Source organism: Citrus sinensis, chromosome 6, assembly GCF_022201045.2.
Source record: "Citrus sinensis cultivar Valencia sweet orange chromosome 6, DVS_A1.0, whole genome shotgun sequence".
NCBI classification, from domain to species: Eukaryota; Viridiplantae; Streptophyta; class Magnoliopsida; order Sapindales; family Rutaceae; genus Citrus; species Citrus sinensis.
Window position 1 is genome coordinate 1387613 of NC_068561.1, and position 26364 is coordinate 1413976.

The 26364-nt window shown below is 36.4% G+C and overlaps 2 protein-coding genes, 1 long non-coding RNA gene and 1 other non-coding gene across 4 annotated transcripts; 3 read left to right on the forward strand and 1 right to left on the reverse strand.

Annotated features, from left to right (window-relative positions):
• Positions 1 to 4916: 4916 nt before the first annotated feature.
• On the reverse strand, positions 4917 to 7627 carry LOC127902982 (uncharacterized). Its single transcript, XM_052443283.1, has 3 exons — positions 6539 to 7627; positions 6153 to 6379; positions 4917 to 6009 (listed from the first exon to the last, which is right to left on the reverse strand). Exons 1-3 carry the CDS (start codon positions 7625 to 7627, stop codon positions 4917 to 4919), a joined length of 2409 nt encoding a protein of 802 aa, XP_052299243.1.
• On the forward strand, positions 6912 to 7018 carry LOC112497801 (small nucleolar RNA R71). The gene has a single exon (XR_003064782.2). It is a non-coding gene; the product is annotated as a small nucleolar RNA R71 (small nucleolar RNA).
• A 362-nt stretch (positions 7628 to 7989) lies between the features above and the next one.
• LOC102608218 (uncharacterized) lies at positions 7990 to 9357 on the forward strand. The gene is made up of 2 exons (XR_008055799.1): positions 7990 to 8452; positions 9045 to 9357. It is a non-coding gene; the product is annotated as an uncharacterized LOC102608218 (long non-coding RNA).
• A 7580-nt stretch (positions 9358 to 16937) lies between these two features.
• LOC127902983 (uncharacterized) lies at positions 16938 to 17882 on the forward strand. Its single transcript, XM_052443291.1, has 2 exons — positions 16938 to 17270; positions 17313 to 17882. The coding sequence occupies exons 1-2, from the start codon at positions 16938 to 16940 to the stop codon at positions 17880 to 17882; spliced, it is 903 nt and encodes a 300-aa protein (XP_052299251.1).
• Positions 17883 to 26364: the final 8482 nt, after the last annotated feature.

Consider the following 26364-nt stretch of genomic DNA (forward strand, 5'->3'; position numbering starts at 1 on the left):
TGTCGGTAACGGAAACACTATTGAGCGAGTGAGGAGTTTAGGGGCAAGGAGCTTTAATGGTTCCGGAGAACCACCTGAGGCTGAGTCATGGTTTGTTAAGTTAGAGCGTATTTTTGATGTGATGAAGTGCTCAGAGGATGATAGATTTAAGACAAATGAGATGGATCGAGCTGATTAAGGACTACGATTGCACTATCGATTATCATCCGGGCAAAGCAAATGTGGTAGTTGATGCACTAAGTAGAAAGTCTTCCAGCTCTATAGCTCACTTGCGAGTGAAATATGTGCCTTTGTTGATCGAGTTGAGATCTTTGGGAGTCGAGTTAAACGCTGACAATCGTGGAGCTTTGATTGCTAATTTTCGAGTTAGGCCAACTTTGATTGACAAAGTTCACCAGATGCAAGCTCAGGACCCACAATTAATAAAGTTGAAAGATGATGTACAGAAAAGTTTACGAACCGATTTTCTAGTGAGAGATGATGGTGTCTTAGTCATAGGTAATAGACTCTGTGTACCCGGTATTAAAGATATGAAAGAAGAGATTATGGAAGAAGCTCATTGTTCAGCATATGCGATGCATCCTGGTAGTACTAAGATGTATCGTACCCTAAGGGATCATTACTGGTGGCAGGGCATGAAGAGAGAGATAGCAGAATTTGTTTCTCAATGTTTAGTCTATCAGCAGATTAAGGCTGAACACCAGAGGCCTGCAGGGTGTTCTCAGCCGCTTCCTATTCCTAAGTGGAAGTGGGAGCACAATACCATGGATTTTGTAGCGGGACTTCCACGTACTCAGAAAGGACATGATGGTGTTTGGGTGGTTGTTGACCGACTTACAAAATCTGCTCATTTCTTACCTTTCAAGACCACCTACTCGATGGACAAGTTGGGGAGTATTTATGTGGCTGAAATAGTTCAACTTCACGAGAGTACCTGTGTCCATAGTCTCAGATAGAGATTCTCGGTTTACTTCTAAGTTCTGGACTAGCTTGCAACATGCCTTAGGCACCAAGTTGAACTTCAGTACAGCTTTTCATCCACAGACTGATGGACAATCAGAGCGTACTATTCAAACTCTGGAGGATATGTTGCGAGCTTGTGTTATGGAGTTTAAAGGTAATTGGGATAATTATTTACCTCTGATGGAGTTTGCTTACAACAACAGTTATCAAGCTAGTATCGAGTTGGCACCATATGAGGCTTTGTATGGTAGAAAATGCAGGACTCCAGTATGTTGGGATGAAGTTGGTGAGCGGAGGTTATTTAGTCCAGAACTAGTCCAGGATACGAACGAGAAGATACAATTGATTCGGGATAGATTAAAGGTGGCCCAAGATAGACAGAAGACCTATGCAGACAAGCGTATGCGGGAACTTGAATTCGAAGTTGGTGATAGAGTTTTCATACGGATATCTCCTTGGAAAGGGGTGCTTCGATTTGGGAAACATGGGAAGTTAAGTCCACGTTACATTGGGCCATATGAGATCATTGAGCGCATCGGTCCGTTAGCTTATCGATTAACTCTACCACCTGAGTTATCCAGAATCCACGATGTGTTTCACATCTCAATGCTCCGGAAGTACATATATGACCCGAGTCATGTGTTATCGAAGCAACCAATTCAGTTGAAGGAAGATTTGACGTACGAAGAGGAACCAATGGAGATACTGGAAGAGAAACACCAAGTTTATTGTTTTTGAAATCATTAGACAGTACCTTTTCCCTCCAGATACAGTGATACCGATGATATGAGATGAGAGGCCTTTGGGGCCCCTCTGAACACACGTAGAGGTTGTGGGCCGTGTGTTTGGGTGCTTTTGCCTTTTGGGGGCATATGTGTTGGTGTATAAATACTAATGCTATTGGTGTCAATGTGCAAGTGTACACAACAAGTAATAAAGTGATGAGTATTCAAGATCGTCTCCACAGGGATTGATGTTATCAGATTTGCTACAACAATCTTAACAGTGTAGATTTTGTGCTAAAATAAAATAAACAATTAATGAAACTAATGTACTAATTAAAATAAAAACGCAATAAATAAATGCAACAAAGTAAACTATCACGTCAAGCTTAAGGATAAAACTAATGGGAGTATATAGTAGTTGAGTGAATAAACTCTCTTAATGGTCTTGACTATTTTCTAATGGTTGGCTCAGTTGCTGCAGTATTTGCTACAGCATTGGGCAAAATCCTTATGTATCCTCAGCCGTCGCATGTTGGATATCTTATATCTATATGCAACCTAACAGTGATCAGTTGCTATGCCAACATAAGATATAGCATTACACGCTTAGGTTCTATTTACCCTACAAGGTGAATCCTTATGTCTAGTTCATCACTAATCTTAAATCAAGCATGGCCCTTTGGGACTCAAGTAAAACTCAATCTGGGAAACTCGATTTAAGATCAAGTATTGTTCTGATATGTTCCATTAAGATAGGCTCTTTTGTGGCTCTTCCTAACTTGTATCATTAAATGGGTGATCAACCGAAATAATGAATAAAAATAAATACTATCAAAATAAACTGCTACAGCAAACATTCAGCAACACATATATTCAGTCAATAAACCATCAAGATTGTTTATCACTCAACCACAAATAAATTTAGTTCATGGTTTGTAAAAGAAAAATAAAGAACAAAGTTCTGGCTATGAAACCCATCCCCATGAATAAATAGTAAACAAGAAAACAAGAGAAGAATAAGAAGGACTGAGTTCTTGATTTATTTCTGCAAATTCTCCTCTTGTGCAGCCCTCAATCTCTCTCTTGAATCGTGTTTTTCTTTTCTTTCTTTGTGTTTTTCTCCTTGGGTGACGGCTCCCTCCTTTTCCTTATGATGTATGCTTCTTTTATAGTTGAAAATTAGGGTAAACGGAAGCCTAGGGCGTGCATAAGTTAATTAAGAAACTGCAGATTGCAATTCTGCAAGTATCCCACGTGGAATTTTCTCTGTCGTTGTTCCAGGATTGCTACAGCAACAACTACAACAATGGTTGCTACAGCAACGACTACATCAATGGTTGCTACAGCAATATCTACAGCAACTACACTGTTCCAGATTTGTTTCAACTCTTTTGTAGCCATGTTCTTTCCTTATTTTTGCAAGCCTATTGCATAGCATTCCTTCCATGAATTATAAGCTTCTGGAAACCTACAATTATGCACACAATTTGAGCACGAATTACTTTAAATCGACCAAAACTTATTAAGATTGACTAAAATGATTATTTATGCAAAATGTAACAAAAATGCAATAGAAACACATAATTTACTCTCTAAGTAGTATTGATTTAAGTCTAAAAGTGCCATGATAACTCTCATTTCATAGAGTTATCACACCCCCAAACTTAAACTATTACTTGTCCTCAAGTAATGACAATAACACTAACACTTCAATCACACAATCATTCAACAAATAACTTAGCTCTGTCATCAAATTTGTAAGGATTCTTCAACCCTCAGATCACATTCTTAATCACACAAAATAGCCATAGTAGTTTAGTTCTAGACTTAGGCTTCATTTTGTCTAGAGTGTGTGTGTGCCACTTTGATAATTCCAGAGGTGCTACAACATTGCACAAACTTTGTATACAATTCAGAGGTAGAACACAAATATATTCACATATGGGGGAGCAGAACTCACAATTATATTCAAACTGTGCTACAATTTTTTTTTTCTGTTAAACCCTTCAATGCAATATTGAGCTTTCATGTGAATGCCTATCACTTGTAATGACGACACCCAATTACTCACTCAAAGTACATGTCAGAGTTGCTACAGCAATACATCCAGGATGTTATATCTAGGTCATATCTTTGGACGCCTTTGACTCAAGGCTGAACATGGGGCTCATGAACAGACCAGGTTACTCAATATCCTAGGCAGCGGACCTCTTTATCACCATTTTTTTTCTTCTTCTTTTTTTTTCTCTTTTTTTTATAATTGCTGCAGCACTGCTCGTAGCTCGTGTCGCCTTTGGACTCAAGTTTGCATATGGGGTGCATACTCAACCTTGGTTACTCAGTAACTTAAACCATTGGAGCAGAATTTATTTCATAATAGGCACAATCCAACAAAATTTTTCCCCCAAATTTGAGATATTTTCTACTCTTTTTTTTTCGTTTTCCTGGCTCTGCTATAGCATTCTCATAAAACTCAACCAAAGTCTAAGTGTCGGGACAAAATTTCAACCTCCTTCTATAACTATCTCTACTTGGCATTCTTATAAATACTGAATAAAACTCAATTTATCTTCATTAGGTTTTCAAATCCATACACAAATATTAGATAACAGAGCTTCACACAACACAAGCATAAACACATGCACTCAGAAACACAACCCCCCCAAACTTGAGTGGTGATGTGTCCTCACAAGCACACAAAACAAAACCACATGAACCGGACATGCATATACTAAATAAAAGGACATGCAGAATGAATCAGAAAATTAAAACTAAATGAAGGAAAAGTTTTGCAGAAAGAAGTAAAATAAACTAGCGGGTAACGGTACTCCCCTGTTGCTGGAAGCACTGCTGCAGCACAGGCTGTAAAAGGGTCACTTCTTCTTTGATATACTTCTCAAACGCTCCTTATTATAAAATCTGATCAATCCATTTGCTGCTGCAAAAGCAAGAATGCCTCTGTTGTTTGAGAATCTTTTGTTATGTCATGTTGTAAGTGATGCTGCAGCAATTCCCTCCTGCTCTTTTTGCCCACATTTTTTTTTTACTTGCTGCAATGTAACATGAAGATATAAAAAATTAAATGCACACTTAAAATAACAAAAAGACAAATTAAATAATTTAAAAGCTAAATTCAATGCCATAAAAACTTGAAACAACTTCCCTTATTGGGTTGCCTCCCAATTAGCGCTTGATTTTAGGTCTTTCAGCCTGACCTTTCTTGTTTCCTCAACCTGGATCCTTTAAGAACCGATCATTCTTTAGGCTGTTCATATCATCTCCCATATAGTGCTTCACTCTCGGCCCATTAACCTTGAATTCTTGTTGGTCTGGAGTGAGTTCCCTTTGCTGGATTTGCTCGTTAATTCTGAAGGGTTGCTTCTCCCCTGACCATGCTATGTTAGCTGCTCCATGATCTTTATCATCAAGTTCTTCAATTGTTACAGCATTGATTTCTTCCTTACTGCAGCAACTGTGTAATCTCTCTGCTACAACAAAGTCCACAGCACTGATAAAATTACAATCTTCAATCTCATCGGGACTCTTCATGGCATCTAGCACATTGAATGTAACTTGCTGGTCATTCACCCTCATGGTTAATTCTCCTTTTTGAACATCAATTAGAGTCTTTCCCGTAGCTAAGAAAGGTCTTCCGAGAATGATTGGCACTTCTTTGTCTGCCTCAAAGTCTAGCACAATGAAATCCACCGGAAAAATAAATTTATCCACCTTTACCAACACATCTTCAATCTTCTCTTCTGGATAAACATGAGATCGGTCAGCAAGTTGTAGAGTCACTGTTGTTGGTCTACATTCACCAACTCCCAATTGCTTAAACACTGATAAAGGCATGAGATTGATGCTAGCCCCCAAATCACAAAGTGCTTTGCCACTGTATTTAGTGCCTATGGAGCATGGGATTGTGAAGCTTCCTGGATCCTTCATCTTCTGTGGTATCTTACTCTGAAGCATCCGGCTGCTCTCTTGTGTTAAAGCAATTGTTTCAAACTCTCCAAGTCTTCTTTTCTTTGTCAAAATATCCTTCAAAAATTTCGCATAGTTTGGCATTTGCTCTAGAACCTCCACAAAAGGGATATTGATATGTAGTTGTTTCAGCATTCCCAAGATTTTGCTGAACTGCTTGTCTTGTTGTTGCTTCTGAAATCTTTGAGGGAAGGGTGGTGGGTGTCTAAACTGTTGTGCTGCAGCAGGTTGTGCAGACTGCTTCTCTTTTGCTCTACTCAGGTCTGTTGCTGTTGGTGCTGTAGCTTCCTCACTACCAGGTGCTGGATCATAACTTTCTACAGATGTTGTTGCAGAACTGTGTTGATTTGCATTCTGAAAAGTGGAAGATTATGACTCCTTCTCTACTTGAGTGTCTTCTTGGCCTTGGGTGGACTCACTTCTTCTTTTTGGTACACTAACGGGACTATAAATATCCTTTCCAGATCTCAAGTTAATCACTTTGCAGTGCTCTTTCCCTTCTCTTCTTGGGTCCTCTGTATTACTGGTAAACTACCTTGAGGTCTGTTGCTCAATGCTGTAGCAAGCTGTCCAATTTGATTTTCCAAGTTTCTCAACGATACAGTATGACTTTGGACAACTGCTTCATTCCTCACAATATAATCCTTAATCAAACCTTCAAGGGAGCTGAGTTGATCATTGTTGATACTTCTTTGCTCTTGATTTTGCTAATAAAATCCAGGTGGTTGAGCAGGTCTGTTCTGTCCACTAGGTACTGCAGCAGTCTAGTTCTGATAACTCCATGAAAGGTTCGGGTGTTGTCTCCATCCAGAGTTGTAAGTGTTTGAATATGGATGGTCTTGGTTCTGTCTATTGAAGCTGCCCACATAATTGACTGAAGTTGGATTCCCAGGACAATTGTCGAATAAATGCCCTTCTCCACAATAAACGCAAGACAAATCAGAAATTTGGTTAATAGTTGCTGGAGCAGTAGTCATAGCCTTTACCATCCTTGTTAATGAAGTTACTTGGGCTGACAATGCTGTCAAGGTATCTACGTTATGAACTCCTGTTGTTCCTCTTGCTGCAGCTTGTCTAGTTGATGGCCACTGATAATTGTTGTTAGCAATCCTCTCCAAAATTTCATAAGCCTCATTGTAAGACTTAGATAATAAAGCCCCATTTGCTGAAGTGTCCACCATCAATCTAGTGCTTGGGTTGAGACCATTATAGAAAGTTTCCAACTGTATGCAGTAAGGAATACCATGATGAGGACATTTTCTGAGTAACTCCTTAAATTTCTCCCATGCGTCACACAAGCTCTCATTTTCAAGTTGATGGAAAGATGTGATCTCGTTCCTCAACTTTGTATTCTTGGTTGGCAGGAAGTATTTCAACAAAAATTTGTCAGCCAAGTCACTCCATGTAGTGATAGAATCTGGTGGTAGAGAATTCAACCATGCTCTTGCTCGATCTCTCAAAGAAAACGGGAAAAGTCCGAGTCTCAATGCTTCCTGCGATGCTCCAGCAATCTTGAAAGCATCACTCACTTCCAAAAATAACTTAAGGTGTAGATGAGGATCTTCGAATGACAAACCATTAAATTGACCCACTGTTTGAAGCATTTGAAACATCACGGGTTTGAGTTCAAAATTGTCAGCTTGAACGTCGGGTCTAACTATTCCCGGATGTATGGCTTGAGGAGTCAACACTGCGTAGTCTCGAATGGCTCTATCTCTATCATTCGCCATGTGAATAATATTGTTGTTCCCTGGTTGCCTTTGAACATATTGTCCATTCAGACCTTCATGTACATTGACTGGTTGTATCCCCTCTCTACGGTTCAAGTTTCTCAAATCTTGCAAATCATCCATTGTTACAGCAGCTTGTAATTCCCGATGCTCTCTTCTCAATCTCCTTGCAGTTCTTTCAATTTCTGGATCAAACTGGAAGTCAACAGATTTATATTTGTGCATGCAAGGGTTGCTAGATCACCTATGTCAACAAAATAAACAAATTAAAATAAAATAAAAAATTAGCACCGTTAAAACTAATTTCACAAATCATAATTAACAATCAATCCCCGGCAACGGCGCCAAAAACTTGTTAGTGTATAAATACTAATGCTATTGGTGTCAATGTGCAAGTGTACACAACAAGTAATAAAGTGATGAGTATTCAAGATCGTCTTCACAGGGATTGATGTTATCAGATTTGCTACAGCTAGGGGTGGGCAAAAAAAGCTGATTAATTTAAAATCGAACCGAACCGATCGATTCGGTTCGGTTTTTATGCGGTTTTTTTTCCTCTAAAAAACCGAAATAGTAATATAAAAAAATAGTAAAACTAATCGATTCGGTTTTCGGTTTAAAAAAAAAACCGCAAAACCGAACCGAAATCTCAAAAAATCGATTGTTTTGAAAGCTAAAGCTAAAACCTAAAAGCCTAAAATCTAAATCATGAGTCGTGACCTTCAGCCAAGCTCCTTCCCTGCATCAGGCGTAAGACAAAATCACCCAACTCAGTCAACCAATTGAAACCAAGAATCGACTGATTCAGGAGTTAACCACATAGAAAAATTCCACCGGTTTCAACTTTCAACCCCAAACACTTGCAGTAACGTGTAGAGCTCCGCCAGTTTTAGGATTGGGACGGAAAGGAAGAGGGGTTCCGCTGCTGCTGGTGGCCATATTATCGAATGGATCTACGCCGAATCTGAATTGTTGATTCGCTTGTTGGACTTGATTAGGACCCACAATCATCATCTATCATCCTTGTTCGAGCATCGGCTTAAAAGCCAGGTACAGGTTGTTCATCAATTGGAATTGGTCATGAGGGTCCAATAATTTGGGACCACCATGTTTGTGCTGCAATGTTAATTTTTTCTACAGTTCTTTTTCACTTTTCAGAGGTCAAAATTATTATACATAACTTTTCATTTTTTTTATAATATATAATCTTGATTTTTTTTTAGATAGTTTATGTAATAATTTAATATATATATTCTTGGTTGGCCAAAATGAATACAAATGCAATTAATGAATGAAAAAGTTATTCATAAAGCATCATTTATTTATTTGTTCATTGTGGTTAAGTTGTATGCGATCCATTTGGTTGTTGGTTACAACTAGTTAAATATTTATTTAAAAATAAAATATAACCTGTTAATTAAGATGAATGTTGTAATATGAAGTCTCTTTAATTTTGTAAAATGTGCATGGTTATTCAATAATTGTAATCTTTTTATTAGATATTCAATATTTATAATTTGTTCCCCACTTTTCTAGGTGGCCACTTACCTTGTGATATAGTATAAAAATATAAATATTTTCTGAACTCGTGAGTCATTCATGGCTATCATTTATGTCTATGTTATTGCATGTGTTTGTGTAGAATGGAAAATTATGATGAGGAGGAAGTGCAAGACGTGGAGGTTGATGATGGAAAAAAAAGAAAAATACCTTTGAGATCAAATGTTTGGGCTCATTTTACCAAACTACCTTGTGGAAACAAAGGAAAATGTCATCATTGCCGTGAAACCTTCGCCGCTAATAGAGGAAATACCACTAATTTAAAGAATCATTTGGATAGATGTAGGTCATATGAAGGTGTGAAGGTTGAAGGGGATCCGAAGCAACAAGTACTTTTCCGTCAAAAGGGAAAAGATAAAGATGATGGAGTTGTTAAACTTAGTGGCGGGTTTAGTCAAGAGGCTTGTAGAATGGCACTTGTGAAGATGATTGTCAAGGATGAATAACCTTTTAGCTTTGTGGAGGCTGAAGGGTTTTTAAAGTTCATACAAACTTGTTGCCCAAGATTTGATGTGCCATCACGAAGAACAATTACAAGGGATATTCTTGAATTGTATCAGCATGAAAAAGGGTTGTTAAAAAGTGTCTTGGGTGCAAGTAAGCAGAGAGTGTGTATTACCACAGATACGTGGACATCAATTCAAATGTCTAACTACATGTTCATTACTGCTCATTTTATTGATGCGGAGTGGGTGTTGCACAAAAGAATTCTTAGTTTCACACCTATAGCTAATCATAAAGGAGATGGTATTGGGAAGCTAATTAAGACATGTTTGATTGATTGGGGGATTGAGAGGTTGTTCACAATTACAATGGACAATGCAAGTGCCAATAAAGTTGCAATAACTTATGTGAAGAAGAAGTTAGCAAATTGGAGTGTGAATTCAATGATTTTGAATGGTTTATATATGCATGTGAGGTGTTCGGCACACATAATAAATTTGATTGTGCAAGATGGGTTGGCGGAGGTGAATAATTCAATAGCTAGTATTCACAATGCAGTAAAGTATGTTAGATCCTCTCCAGCAAGATTGCAAAAGTTTAAAACATCTGTTGATAGGGAGAAAATCTCATATGGAGGGCTTATGGTGTTGGATGTTATTTCACTCTTAAATAATCATTTTAATATTTTTGTTTAATTTTTTAATGTAGAATTTGGTAGGCCAATAGTAGCTCAACAAGAACAAGCAGCTGAGGAGTAATTGCGATTATGATTTATTTTGATTTGAACTTGTTATTTGAACATGTTATGTGTTATTGAACATTGTTTGAGACATATTTTGATTTTTTGTTTGTTAATTTTTTATGTTTGTTATAGATTTATTAATTTAAGGTTTTAAATTTAAAAAAGCCCAAAATAGGCCCAATAGGCCCATAATCGAAATAATCGAACCGAACCGAATCGAATTAATTCAATTAATCAAGTATTTGATTATTTTGGTAATTTGATTAATCGCGATTATGATTTTAAAATAATCATAATCGAACGATTATGAAAAATATAGTAAAAAATCGAACCGAACTGAACCGCGCCCACCCCTAGCTACAGCAATGTTAACAGTGTAGATTTTGTGCTAAAATAAAATAAACAATTAATGAAACTAATGTACTAATTAAAATAAAAACGCAATAAATAAATGCAACAAAGTAAACTATCACGTCAAGCTTAAGGATAAAACTAATGGGAGTATATAGTAGTTGAGTGAATAAACTCTCTTAATGGTCTTGACTATTTTCTAATGGTTGGCTCGGTTGCTGCAGTATTTGCTACAGCACTGGGCAGAATCCTTATGTATCCTCAGCCGTCGCATGTTGGATATCTTATATCTATATGCAACCTAACAGTGATCAGTTGCTATGCCAACATAAGATATAGCATTACAAGCTTAGGTTCTATTTACCCTACAAGGTGAATCCTTATGTCTAGTTCATCACTAATCTTAAATCAAGCATGGCCCTTTGAGACTCAAGTAAAACTCAATCCGGGAAACTCGATTTAAGATCAAGTATTGTTATGATATGTTCCATTAAGATAGGCTCTTTTGCGGCTCTTCCTAACTTGTATCATTAAATGAGTGATCAACCGAAATAATGAATAAAAATAAATACTATCAAAACAAACTGCTACAGCAAACATTCAGCAACACATATATTCAGTCAATAAACCATCAAGATTGTTTATCACTCAACCACAAATAAATTTAGTTCATGGTTTGTAAAAGAAAAATAAAGAACAAAGTTCCGGCTATGAAACCCATCCCTATGAATAAATAGTAAACAAGAAAACAAGAGAAGAATAAGAAGGACTGAGTTATTGACTTATTTCTGCAAATTCTCCTCTTGTGTAGCCCTCAATCTCTCTCTTGAATCGTGTTTTTCTTTTCTTTCTTTGTGTTTTTCTCCTTGGGTGACGGCTCCCTCCTTTTCCTTATGATGTATGCTTTTTTTATAGTTGAAAATTAGGGTAAACGGAAGCCTAGGGCGCGCATAAGTCAGATTAGGAAACTGCAGATCGCAATTCTGCAAGTATCCCACGCGGAATTTTCTCTGTCGTTGTTCCAGGATTGCTACAGTAACAACTACAGCAATGGTTGCTACAACAATATCTACAGCAACTGCACTGTTCCAGATTTGTTTCAACTCTTTTGTAGCCATGTTCTTTCCTTATTTTTGCAAGCCTATTGCATAGCATTCCTTCCATGAATTATAAGCTTATGGAAACCTACAATTATGCACACAATTTGAGCACGAATTACTTTAAATCGAGCAAAACTTATTAAGATTGACTAAAATGATTATTTATGCAAAATGTAACAAAAATGCAATAGAAACACATAATTTACTCTCTAAGTAGTATTGATTTAAGTCTAAAAGTGCCATGATAACTCTCATTTCATAGAGTTATCAATATGCATGCGGTATGATGATGACAGAGATACAGATATGAGATACAAACAGATATTGAGATACATATGATACAGATGAGATACTGGCCTTTGGGGCCCATCTGAGTACACACAGAGGCTTTGGGCCGTGTGCTTGGGCACTTTTGTCCTTTGGGGACTAGATTATGCATGCACAGATATGATGAGATATGAGATGGTATTTTCCTGTCTATCCGTGTAGCTCCGGGGCGTGACGTTACCCATATAGTACGTCAATGCCCGTCCGTTGAGGTCCGGATATGACGAGATTATTTCCCTGGGTACTTGTTTGGTGATGATTTTCAGATTTGTGCATTCTATATGAAATTGTGATATGATTTCCATGGTTAGAAATCTGATTTAAATGTTAAATGATTTACTACTGGTTTCTTGTATATGGTTTGATGAAATCGGGTTTGGAAATGATATGATTATTTCTTTTAAAGTAATAATTAGTTTGTCAAAAACTACTATCTACTCACTGATCTCACTGAGTTTTAAACTCACCCCGTTTTTATTATATTTTCCCCCCTCACCAGGAGGTTGCAGGTACACCAGACCGACCCAGCGAGTGTAAATATATTTTGAGTCTTGCCCACGTGATGGTGTTAAAAGATATAAATGTTTTTGTTAGGACATCTTGGTTATCTCGTCCTGTTGGGAACATCTTGGTTATCTCGTCCTGTTGGGATTGTATAATTTTTGTTATATTATTCTTTTGGGATTAAGAATTGAGATATTAATATTAGTTATAATATTATATTTTGAGACTCTGGAGATATAAAACTCAACATTTTGGTTAAGGATGTTGATCACTGGAGTTTGTTGTATATTGAATTGTATCGGGAGTGTTATATTCATATTTGTAGATTGGGAGTGTTATATATATAAAGGAGACTCTGTCGAATTTTCGGTAGAATCTTTACTAATAGAATTTTTATTAAGTCCATTTTGATGAGACTAGATAGACTCGCCTGGGGGGGGATTCGGGGCGGGTCATTTCACAAACCATTTAGATGTGTTCGTCCGGGTCTAGTTTCATTAGGCAAAGACCGTAATCTTACTGCATCATTTGACCTTAGGGCACGTGGAGTTTGTGATCAATTAAAAAAAGCGAAGAAGGGACAATTCATCTTTATGCCTTATAATCCCTAGTATGCTCCTTTAATACTTTTCAACTTATATTAATTTCCTTTCTTTCCTTAATTTACTGAAATTGCTACCTTAATGTTCTTTCTTTTAGCCTGTGTGCTACTTTTCAATGTATTATTTAATATATTCTTGGACATTGTGCAGCATGCCAAATGTTTGTCCTTACAATATATTGCACTTACAAGTTAGTTTAACATATGCCTACAACATGCTTAACTAATAACTGAGAGAAACCCGGTTCAACATAGCATCTTCTTTTCTCGATATATTGATACGACTCTATCTAGGGATGGTAAAATCTGGATCCGGATCCAGATCCGAATGTAGGTGCATCTGCATCCGAATCTGGATTGAGATTTTTATATCCGGATTAGGATCCACATCCATAAATTTTTTTACGAATCCGAATGGGGGTTATATTCGTCCAGATTGCCTCTGGATATCCCGGATATCCAGATCTGCAAAAATTAAATTTACTAATTAAAAATATAATTTAAAAGTTCAACAATTTATTAAAATCTAATCCCAAAACCTATTAAACGTTTACATTATATTGAAAATTAATGCATTTAATTAAAGTGATTAAACGAACCAGCAAAGAAAATTATTCAAAATTAAACAAAATTGAATCAGCAAAGAAAATTAAATTCAGCCAGTGAAATTTTGAAGCTTAAACATGTTATATTAGATTGAACTCGTTAACTGCAATAAAACAATCAACCAATATACCAAATCATTAACTACAATCAAACAATCAACCAAAATACCAACTCATTAACTGGTTAAGAAAAAAAGCCATGCAGTTAATAATACCAGAAAAATGGAAACAAAAGAAAGACCCAATCAGGTGAGCCTTGGACGACAGCGACAGTGGCATGCTCAGGCAAGGCTTCGACGATCGGAAAAATGGAAACAAAAGAAAGATCTAATCAGGCGAGCCTTGGACGATAGCGACAACGGTGTGCTCAGGCGAGGCTTCGACGACTGGGAGGATTCGACGAAGGCAAGGATTCGATGAAGTCGAGGATTCGACGACGGTGAGGCGTGTAGCGACAGTAGTTGACTCAGATCGAGGCTTGGACACGAGACTTAGGCAAGGCCGTGAGGCATACGGCTGCTAAAGAAGTTTTGTGAGCGTGTGTGTGATCTGTGAATGTGATATTGACAATACTAGGGCTAGGGATTAGGTTAGATTGGTAAATTAAGTTAATATATATATATTTTAATTTAATATAAAAGTAACCAGATCCGGGTATCCGGCTTTTCGGATGCACTTGCATCCGGATCCGTGCGAATTTTAATTCATTACATTCAGATCTGCATTTTTTAACATACGGATTCGGATTTTTCCGAATCCGGATCTTCCGGATCCTTACGGATGCGGGCCGGATCCAAATTTATTTGCCATCCCTAGCTCTGTCTAAAGAATTGAATCATCTATGTTTTATTTCTAATTGCTTCATTCCTTCTATCTTTGGAATTGAATGATCCTATAAAGCACTTTTCATTCATTACAGTTACATCATGTGTGTGGACTATGGTCATGCAAAGAATGATCAGTGTTCTTGGTTGGCGTTCAGTTGCTGAAGTTGTAATTTTGTAAGTAATACTTTAGTTATTTTTTTGTTTTAATTATATTTTTTAATAAATTATTTATTATTATTGTTATTTAACAAAATAGATTGTTATTGATTACTGGATCTAGTTCTACTAAGTTCAAAAATAACTATAGTTTTTTTATTGTGCATGTCTTGAATGGTGCAGGATGACTTACAATAAACAAAAGCATGTATATAGGTCAAAACTATATAATCAGAGCAAATGTCAAATTGGAGCATGGAAACAATAATAGAAGACTTCATTTCGATTATTGAAAGAAAGAATCTGCAAAAGTAATAAACATTTGTTTGAAGATTGTGCTATTACTTTATATTAGTTTATAAATTATTTGTAGTTGGTAAACAATATAATAAGTTTCAAACAATGTAATAATTTTTAAAATGTTCATTGCAATGTAATAGTTTTCATATTGTTGAATGTAAATTTCAATTCAAATGCCAATTGCAAATTTTCAATTTCTATTATATCTATTTCTAATTTTTTTTTAATTTTTCTCAAATAAACATTGATACCAAAGTACCGTTATATTTGTTATGTCTTTGTATCAGTATTTAGGGTAAAAGCTCATTTAGTCCCTACACTTTGAGGTTAGTGTCCGTTTAGTCCCTATATTTTTAAAAATACCTGAAAGCATCCCTATCATTAAATTATTGACATTCTTGCCATTACCTTTTGTTCATTTTGACTTATTTTTACAATATTATCCTATTACAATAATGTTCCTTTTTTAAAACATTATTAAAAAGAAAAATTAAATTACCAGTTTAACACCAAAAAATAAAATAAAAACAATATATATATTAATTTTTGTGGAACACTCTGCTGAGAAGTTAAAATATTAATTTTTTTACAAAATTAATTTTTTTTGGACACACATGAGCTTCCACAAAAATTAATATATATATTTTTTGTTTTTTATTTTATTTTTGGGTTTAATTTGATAATCTAATTTTTTTATTAATATCTAAAAAAGAAACATTAATGTAAGAGTGCAAAATTGTAAAAGCATGCTAAAAAAATAAAAAAATAATGGCATAAGTGTCAATATTTAATAGTAAGGACGTTTTGAGGTATTCTTAAAAATATAGGGATTAAATGGGCACTAAGCTCATAATATAGGGACTAAACAATCTTTTACCTCAGTATTTATTTGATACCATAGTCTCGTTATTGATGTGATGTTCAAACATCAACATTTTTTTGATACTATGATGACATAGATTTGCTGCTACAAAAAACTTATGTCAGTAAATTTGTTGCTCCATGATCAGTGACACTAAATTCGGTGTCGGTAAAACAAGTTCCTGATTCCAAATAGTATCAAAGAAGGCCATTTTTTTGCTAGTGTACATTTGAGCATAGAGAGCCTCTAAAACGTGTATAATTAACACTTTTTCACATGTTGGTATTAATTTTGAAGTCCAAAATTAACTAATTACATTTTCAATGTACTTACAGAAATTTTACTTTTACAAGAAATCCATAGTGTAGACAGAGGCTTTCCACGAACTAACTCACATTCTGCTTACACGCATAAATTTTTATTATCTCACTTCTATTGTGAGATATTTCAAACCAACTCTACGAACACAACCAATAAACAAATAAAGAAATAAAATCACTTATGCGTGGGAATTTCATTCTGCTTTTATTTATTCAATGTGCAACAATAAGTAATAATGGAGAGACTTCTAACATAGAACGTAAAAGTAATAACATGAAACGCCAGTCTGTACACGTGGTATTAATTTTAATAATGAGCCATGACTGTGGTTGAACTTTTTTAATCTTTTTTTGAAAGGTAGATAGGTAGATCAAACTCAAATCATTGTTTTAATCCCATCTCCCTTAAAATATGAACTCTGATAGCTGGTGTCATGCACCGCTCGGAAAGGAAAAAAAAAAAAAAAAGCCAAACGTGGCTGATTTCAAAAGCAACAGCAGCTGCTTGCTTTGACTAAGGACATGGATGCTTCGCTTGTGTGCTTGTTGTTCATGCTTAAAGCGGTGGTACATATAAAATAACGAATTGAATGCAACTCTCATTTTGCATCCATTTACGAAAGAAGAAAGAAAATAAAAGAAGAAAATTTGAGAGAAGAAAAGAAATAGAGGAAAAGAAATAAAAGGAAGAAGAAGCCGAGAGTGGGAAAGGAAGTTTAGAAGTAGAATTAAGAAGACATATTATGACCATTCTCATGATGTTAACCGTTGAGCGTCTTTCTTAAGTATTCGAAGAATTTGTGTATTTTTTTTTTTTAGAAGTGTGAACAACTAGGATGGAGAGCGTTTCCGAACTGGCGAAAAAGGACCCTCCTCCTTTGGAGGGTGACCGGTCTGCAAAAAAGGCAAAGTTTAGGATTGAAGGAGACGATGAGGATAATCCTCCATTGGTATCCTTCAAAGACAAGTTGATGGAAACACATGACACTATGGAGGAGGATCTCATGGGGAAGGAGGATGATCTGGTGTTTGACTTGGAGGATGTAGTGATAGAAACGGAAGGACATCTGCCTTCGATCTCATTCTCACAGAAAGTTCATGCACAGCTCGTGAAACCATGGAGGACAGCTGTGGTTATCAAGCTTCTCGGAAGAACGATTGGCTACAAGGTCTTGTGCAACCGTTTGGAGTCCTTATAGAGCGGATCACAGGGTTTTACAGTGATTGACCTTGAGAATGATTTTTCTTGGTTAAGTTTAAAACGGAGGGTGATGCCCAATAACGCTCTCACGCAAGGACCTTGGTCTATATTGGGGCACTACTTGACAGTTCAACAATGGTCTCCTAGGTTTGATTGCTCTACGGAAACCATTGATTCAGGAGTTGCATGGATCCGTCTTCCAGGAATGCCTCACCATTACTACCACAAGAGAATTCTTCGAATGCTCGGGCAAGTAATTGGGAAGGTTATAAAAATTGATTACAACACCGAGTCCCCGTGCAGAGGCAAATTTGCTCGCATAGCGGTGGAGTTGGATTTGGCTAAACCTCTTTGTTCCCAGTTTTTGCTTGATGGCAAACTTCAGAAGGTTGAATATGAAAATCTCCCCCTGATTTGTTATGAATGTGGTAAATATAGTCACTTAAGTATTACATGCCTGGAAAGAACAAGCAACGAGGAAGATACTCATGGGGCTGAGCTGAGTCTACGATCAGTACTAGGGCGGCTCCACCACCCAAGACAGATAGATCCGGTAACCCTAAGTTTGGACCGTGGATGATGGTATCTCGAAAAGGAAAAGTTAAGAGCTATAAGGAAGAGAAATCATTAAGGAGTCAAGTCAAAACCAAAATGGGAGGTTTGATGGAGGTTCGCAATTTTCTCCTTTGGCAAAGGAAGATATGATGGAAAGGGGCACAAAGTCAACTGAGGAAACCCATGTGCTTGATTTAGCAATAAAGGGGCCAGCTAGCAAAATTCAACAACATGCCAAAGTAATTAGCAAATTACCAAATAAAAAGCATCCACGTCCCACTAATAGAACTACCACAGTTGCACCATTTCTTAACCTTCATCATGTGTTGGAAAAAGCATGAAGCCCAAACTATCCAAATCTTTTATAACAGAACCTTCCACGTCAAACTCCATGCACACTTACCGTCCCCTACGTGAATATAAAGTAGCCATGGCCAAACCGTTTAACACAACCAATGCCTCCACAACCCTTGACCCTACAAAGCATTCTGTTGTGACCCTGGAGAAGATACCTAGCAGCAGTACTCAAAATGTTTTTGCAACTACTCCCAATCTTTTATTCCTTGGCGAAGATGGAATATATGAGAAGCTTGATGGTCAACCTATGGGGGATCCTCCGGACATGAAAGAATGAGATATAGATAATTTGACGGATGATCCAGAAGATAGTGACTACGTAGGAGATAGTGGAGATGAGGAATCAGTGGATTCGAAGTCTGCGGGATCCTTAGAAGATGAACCTCAGCTGGCTTTAGAACACCAAGACTTTGTGCCTGACGTGTAAGGGATTTTTCTCCATATTTTTTCATTATTTTTAATGTTGTTCTCTATTATGTTTTGGAATTGTCAGGGAGTTTCATCAAAGGGATTTCGTCGAACTTTCAAGGGCTTTGTTAAGAATTATACTCCCACTATGGTTGCAATTTTGGAGCCCACAGTAAGTGGAATCAGGGCTGATAATTTTATCAGTAGTGGCTTTGCAAGATCTCATAGAGTGGAAGTTGTGGGTTTTTCGGGAGGATTCTGGATTCTTTGGAGAGGAGGAGTTTGCTGTGGAGGTTACAGTGAACCATCGTCAGTTTATCCACTTTCGGGTTTCTGACAATGGTGGAATTATTTCTTCAATCACGGCCGTTTATGCCAGCCTGATTCCTTCCATGAGGAAGCATCTTTGGAGTGAGCTTGATAAGCTTGCCAGCTTTGTTCAGGAGCCTTGGATTCTCGGAGGTGATTTTAATGTCATTTTGAATGCATCAGAAAAGAGGGGAGGATCTCGAAGAACTAACAGTGTGTGCCAGCTCTTTAATGGGTGGTTTCAACGCAATCAGCTCTGTGATTTGGAGTTCAAAGGGCCTTCTTTCACCTGGACTCGTGGCTCTGTGTATAAAAGACTTGATAGAGCTATCTGTAATGACAAATGGGTTGAAAATTTCCCGAATGCCTCGATGCTACACCTTCCTAAAGTTTGCTCGGATCACAGACCAATCTTGGTACGTTTTGAGAAAATTCAATCTGCTTGTAGTAGCCCTAAACCTTTTCGGTTTCTCGCTTCTTCGCTAACTGATAAGAGGTTTGAGAGTCTTGTTTCAAGTATATGGCAGCCAGATATGAATTATTTACAATCGGCTAAACACTTTGTGGAGGAGGCTTCACTCTGGAATAGTAATGTCTTTGGTAATATTTTCAAACGTAAAAACCGCCTGCTAGTAAGGATTGGGGGCATCCAACAGGCTCTCGAAACCCACCATTCTAATAACCTGATTCGACTTGAATGTCAACTCAAAAAGGAGCTTGAGGAAGTGCTAACCCAAGAGGAACTTTTACGGTATCAAAAGTCTCGTAGGGAGTGGATTCAGTGTGGTGATCGTAATACTTCTTTCTTCCATCGCAAAACAATTCAACGAAGAAGAAGGAATAGAATTGAGATGATCAAAGACGATATGGGTAACTGGCTATTGGATAATAATGCGATTAAAGAATATGTTGTGTCCTACTTCTCCAAACTCTATACTAAGGAGGATGAATTCTATAAGCCTTACCCTATCCGTAATGCTTTTCCAGTATTTGAGAGGAGTCAACTACAAGGTTTCAGCCTAGCTGTGGATGATGAGGAAATTAAGAATGTTGTTTTTTGTATGAAGGCTTTGAAAGCTAAGGGAATAGACAGTCTCCATGCACTCTTTTACCAGACACAATGGAATGTAGTGGGAAACTCAGTTTGTAAGCTTATTAAAGACATTTTTAGTGGCACCGAGGTCCCCAAGGAGTTGAATAGAACATTGCTTGTTCTGATCCCGAAATCAGATAATCCTACTAGCCTCAAGCTTTTTCGCCCCATTAGTTTGTGCCCGGTCATTTACAAAACTATCATTAAGCTGCTAGCCAATCGTCTGAAAGCTATTATGCCAGAGCTCATTGGACCGAATCAGACTAGTTTTGTTCCGAGGAGACACATCACGGAAAATATTGTAATTGCCCAGGAAGTTATCCATTCCATTCGATGAGACGGAAAAAAGGGAGGACTGGGCAAATGGCTATTAAAGTGGATTTGGAGAAAGCCTATGACCGGTTAAGTTGGGACTTTATCTATGAAACCTTGCGGGAGATTGGTCTACCCACTGAGTTTATTCGGCTTATTATGGAGTGTATTACAACGACTATGCAACTTCAGTGGAATGGGTAACTTACAGAGAGTTTGACACCATCTAGAGGCATTCGACAGGGAGATCCCATATCCCCATATATTTTTGTTTTGTGCATAGAAAGACTAAGCGATGGGATCAATCACTACTAGAAAAATGGGCTTTACTGACACCAATTTAGTGTCAGTAATTACTTTTGCTGACACTTGTTAATTGTGTCAGTAATGCTCAAGCCAGAACACACTGACACTAATCTTTGGTGTCAGTGATTTTTGCGTCAGTATTTTGTGTCACTATAGTATCACTACCATAGTGATACTATGATGTTAGTATCAGTTGATACTATTTCTATGTCAGTATTTTGTGTCACTAGAGAGTCACAAGGATAGTGACTCAATCGCGTTAGCATTTAATGATACTATTTACATGTCACTGATTTATGTGACTACAGTATCAGGAATCCACTGACTCAGTAACATCAAAAATTCTTATCGTCATTTAAATAATTAGTGTCAGTATTAACGATGCTATGCCGGTTGTGTTTTATTTTTTTTAATCACATTATTCATGTTTATTTTACAATTAAAATAAACCCAAAATATATTAAACATACCAAATCTTGTAATGCAATTCACATAATACACATTTCAAATACATGAGTTAAATTAAAATAGTTCAAATACATCATTGTTTGGGGGTAAAAAACAAATTCAAGTACTAAATTAAGCTTTGAACAAGTAGTATACACGATAAAGTACTAAATTAATTTCGGAAAATTTAGCGAAGAAGAAAAAACAGATAACAATGTCACTGATTTTGGAGTCATTGATTTTGGAGTCCGCATATGCCTTCATTTTTTTTCCACCTACAAGTATATAAAATCAATTAGCACACCACAAAAAATAAGTCACAGATTTGTTTTAAGGAAAAATAATCATAAATTACTTGTATGTTACCTCGCGATTGTAGGCTGTAATTAACTTGGCAACGTATGTAGCCCACTGATCACGAAGTCGCCAGAGGTCCTTGACAGTGTATTCCTCAACTCCCTTGAACTTTAATTTTAAAACAACAAGTTATTCACCGAAAATCCTTGACTAAACTACTTAATTATCATTCATTTAAATATATTTGTGTGTTAACAATTAAAGCCAACAAATAAACTCCAACAATGTTACTGTTTTATCCAAAATTATATAGGTAAATACTGAACATCCTGATCATGGTAATTCCAAAAAAAAAAAACAACTTGTGAACCCCAACAGCAACAATATTTGATAGCCGAAGTAACTTGTGAACCCCAACAGTACGCGATTTAATACAAATATGGATGTAGATACAAAACCTTAATTAGGATGACAACTTATCCTCATCAAAGTAAAGTACAAGCAACGACACCATAGCACATCCCCACTAACAACTACTCTGCAACCCAAACAATTGTTTTGCGTTGGGATATGCAGTACATTGTGTATATCCCAAATCCTAATTCATGTCTATATGGATATTCATATAATCTATTCAACAGTATGCAACATAGTCACCATTATAAGTACCCTCACAATTTATAAAATGCATACAATACGCAATAAAGAGATAACTGTAAAGAAGCACACAGGTGTTTGAGCTGATTCATTTCACAATAAATTAAAACAATATGATGCATTATTGTAAAAATCATTTTCAATACTTACATTATTTTTTAGAACGTTCACATTTGTGATGATATCTTGCATGTATTTCATCACATAGTAACCACATTCAAAGCTGCTCGGCTGCCTCGGACACTACAAGATCAAATTACATTAATTTTTTACTGTACGTTAACAATAATTAGTTAGGTTTGTCTGATTTTTACCTTGACAGGTATCCATTGAACATTGGCCTTTGTATCAGAATTTAAACTCTGATGTATTCGAATCCCCCTACAATTAAGAGACATAGCTAACGTTAGCAAATAATTAGCATAAGACATAAAAATAAAATAGCATGATCAAAGATACAAATAACAAACTTAACTGATTGACAATCTGCATTAGCTCTTCATCAGGACTACCTTCCAAAGGATCAAGGTAATAGGTTGTACGTCTCACCATATCAATTGCCAATAACACCCAGTGGGCACTAAACAAAGTAAAAATTGTTCTCACACATGAATTACAAGTAAAAGTGATTAATCTACAAATTAAAGAATATAACTAGCAAATGAAAAATGTTATACCCAGGGTTATACGGGAATACGATGACTTGTCCTAATTCTGCCAAGCCTAACAGTTTTGAAATGTATTGAGTCCTGTCTTTGAAACTGACCCTTGGATATAGCTTCTCAAAAAGCCCAAACTGAACTGGTTTAGTACTTCCATTGCACTCCATCTCCTCATACAGGTGTCTAAGAGGAAACAAATATATATAACGAAGTAAGTTTGAATAAAGGAAACAAAATAATAGGGCCAAGTTTACTAAAACATAAGTTATGATTTACCGTACTTGATCCATATGTTAATGATGCAGTTTGAGACCTCTTTAAACTCGATGATTTCAGCACAAATCATTTTATCCAGGTGTGTTTCCCAAATTTCACCAAAGGTTGCTATGTCATGCCGAATCCTGATCAACCGAGGTAAAGAATTCTCGATGAACATGGTAAACATGTTCATATATTCACTCCTGTCATTCTTTCTTGATCGTGCTGCTGCCCGTGTATTCTTCACACGTACATTGAGGTCTTTTGCTGCTGGTCTGATGACTCGGGGTTCTTTTTTGGCTATTTCTGCTGGTCTGATAACTCTAGGTTCTTTTTTGGCTACTTTTACTGGTATGATGACTCTGGGTTCTTTTTTGGCTACTTCTGCTGGTCTGATGACTGGTGGTTCTTTGTTGGGTACTTTGTCATGACAGGAGAACTGCCTATCTAGTACTTTAAGAGTTAGTCGAGGAGATCTTCTCGGTGTGGGCTTTGAAGTAATTTCACACTCTACTTTTTCGGGGGTTTGTTGAGGAGTTGCTTGGGAAATTGTGGTGGGACTGTCCTTGATTTTACTCTTTACAGATTTGGGAGTCGACTTACCCAATGGGAAATCAGCCTATGCAATAATCAAAATACATACCATTAGTAGTAATACATGCATATACAAATGGAAATAAAATAATGACATGTAACAGGCCATATACCTTTCTTTTTCCAAGAGTTTCAGGGGATTGTTGATCATTGTCAATCTGATCACCAGTGGAAGTTTTGGGCTTAGGAAAGTTAGAACTTCCAACTTCAGTATTGTTGTACGCATTTAACCTTGCATTCATGCGTTCTAATTGAGCAGACATGAATTGGAAACTCTCTTGATACATCTTTCTTTCTCTTGCTAACTCAGTGGCATTAGGGACATGAAAGTACATAGATGGGGTGACGAATTGCCCCACTCCTTGCACCCTACTTGCATTTGGCTGCTTCTGAAGAGCTTCACCTAGAATGTGATGTGACCCTTGTGATTGGAATGTTCCTTGTTCAACCTGACTCTTCAGCTCATTCTACAACAAAAAAAATATTGTAAATCCGCAATTACGAGTACAAGACATCAGCTAAACTAAACTAATATCCTTCTTGAATCTTTAACAAAGAGCAAATCCATATACAGTTCAAATTGAAACTACAGAAAATATTACAAGACAACACCTCAAACAAGTTTTAACCTTTTTATATCAGAAGAAATAAGTTCTGATGAAATCTTACTAAGTTTCTGTCAATTGTAAATGTTGCCATACAATTATTACAAAAAGCAGTATATATGTACATAAATATCTACCCCCACACACACATATTATATAGAAAATTCATAAGAATTAAGTATACAAGTGACTTACTATTTTCTCAGCAACTGGCGTCACATCAGAAGCATATTTGCCATCTCGGTCTGCTCGTGCCATTAACCAAGCTTCACTGCGATCAATCTCCCGCTCAGAAACTCCACTCTCCTTTTTCTGTTACAAGGTGACATAAAACATAAATAATTGATTCTATTATATTATACGCATTAGATTACTTATGTTACTGTAATTACTCCATACTACCACACTTACTTTTCTATACAACATGCCACCATATCCTGTGCTACCCAAGCGATGGTTGTAAACATTCTTTGCTCTTTTGTCTTTTGCCTTCTTACTTTTTTCCTACACAAACAGTTTATATGAAGAACAAAAAGTTACCACTGATTATTAGTAACTACCAACAATTAAATCAGGTAATATTAACAAACAACACACCTGAAATTGTTCAGACAAAACTTTGTCAACAAAAAGTTTCCAATCTTCTTTTTTAATGCTTGGATATTCAATAGGAGGCAACCTTAGTGACTTTCGATCGTCCTTGTTAGGTAGAACGAATTCAGTTGCCAGTTCACATCGAAAGTTTCTTGATGCAACCCCCATCCACTTTAATACTTGGCTTTTGCATTTCAAGCTCAATTTGAATTTTTTCTGTCAACCAATAACATGGATTAGAAACAACTTTAAAAAAATCTGGAAGTTATATAAAATTTTTAAACATACTATGAAACAAGAAAACAAAACCTGAAAATGAACCCACAAAGTTTCCTTCATCTCCAGTGGCACACGCCTCCAATCATCAAGTAAAATTGAAATTGTTTCACGTACAATGACTCCAATGTAACTCCTAAGATCATTTCTTTCCTTTCCAACTAGAACACCATAAGAATTGTACTCAATTGCAGCTTCATGACTAACTTCTTGTTTTTGCAAACCTTTTTTTTTTTTTTGTTTTCTTCTCCTTGGTCTTCCATCGAGCTCCGGAAGAGTGAACTCAACATCGTCAGCCATCTCCTACAATCCTGAAAATGATTAAAATAAATGAGTGTATCATTTAGATTAATAAGTCAATACAAGAGCAATAGCATATAATGAAATTAATAAATCACTTACTGGAAAACTATGGAAATTGGTGCTGGAAACTAACTACAATAATGCATTCACTGATTTTCTAAATCAATATATATTGGAATAGCATCACAATCTTTTTTGTCATTAATTCCTTCATCATCTTTCTCATCCAACTCATATACTGGAAGTTTGTTAGATAATGGAGAAAATACATCAACGTCTTCACATCTTTCCCCATTTAACTTATAAGCTTTGTCGGTCACTGAACAAACTATTGATTTATTATTATCTAGCTGGTCCTTTCCATAAAATACTTGCTTTGCATGACAAGCCAGAATAAAGCAATCAGATTTATAGCCAATCCGATTTAAATCAACTACAATGAAACCTAAATTGTTAGTGCAAACCCCTCGATCATCTACCCAATCACACTTGAAAAGTGTTTTTTTAACCATTAGATAATCAAGCTGCCAAATCTCATCAATGACTCCATAAAACGTCATGTCTAAAAAATGAGGACTTTTATCTTTTGAGCTTGAAATCTGTAGAGTGTTAGTAACAACCCTAACACCACTATTTTGGGTCACACGATTACAGTCCCGGTCCCTCGTTGTAAAATTGAAGCCATTTATCTCGTAGCCAGAGAAGGTCACCACGCTTGAGCGTGGTTTGTTTGCTAACCAGCACACTATTTCATCAATCGGCACATTATTTGCTTTATCATGTGCCACCTATAAATTAATTTAACAAGTACAGTAATTAGTAACATGTAGAAAAATCTTGTTAAGTTTATATCCTATATTGTATTTAGTTAAGTAATTCTAACCTTTGCTTGTAACCAACCAGAAAATGTTCGTATGTGTTCATTTTGCAACCACAGATTTGTTTTTGCCTTATAGGGGTTTCTTGATGCCAAATAATGCATATGCTCCCTATAGTGAGACATATTAAGATTTAAAAACTAGTATATTA

Excerpts from the sequence above, each read along its gene's own strand:
- LOC127902983 (XM_052443291.1), top strand. The coding sequence starts at position 16,938 with ATGGAGAGCGTTTCCGAACTGGCGAAAAAGGACCCTCCTCCTTTGGAG. Across the intron at positions 17,271-17,312 it reads GAAGAACGATTGGCTACAAG|GGTTTTACAGTGATTGACCT; the intron begins GTCTTGTGCAAC and ends AGCGGATCACAG.
- LOC127902982 (XM_052443283.1), bottom strand. The coding sequence starts at position 7,627 with ATGCACAAATATAAATCTGTTGACTTCCAGTTTGATCCAGAAATTGAA. Across the intron at positions 6,380-6,538 it reads ATCCAACTTCAGTCAATTAT|CAAAATCAAGAGCAAAGAAG; the intron begins GTGGGCAGCTTC and ends GGATTTTATTAG. Across the intron at positions 6,010-6,152 it reads AAGGGAAAGAGCACTGCAAA|TTCTGCAACAACATCTGTAG; the intron begins GTGATTAACTTG and ends AAATCAACACAG.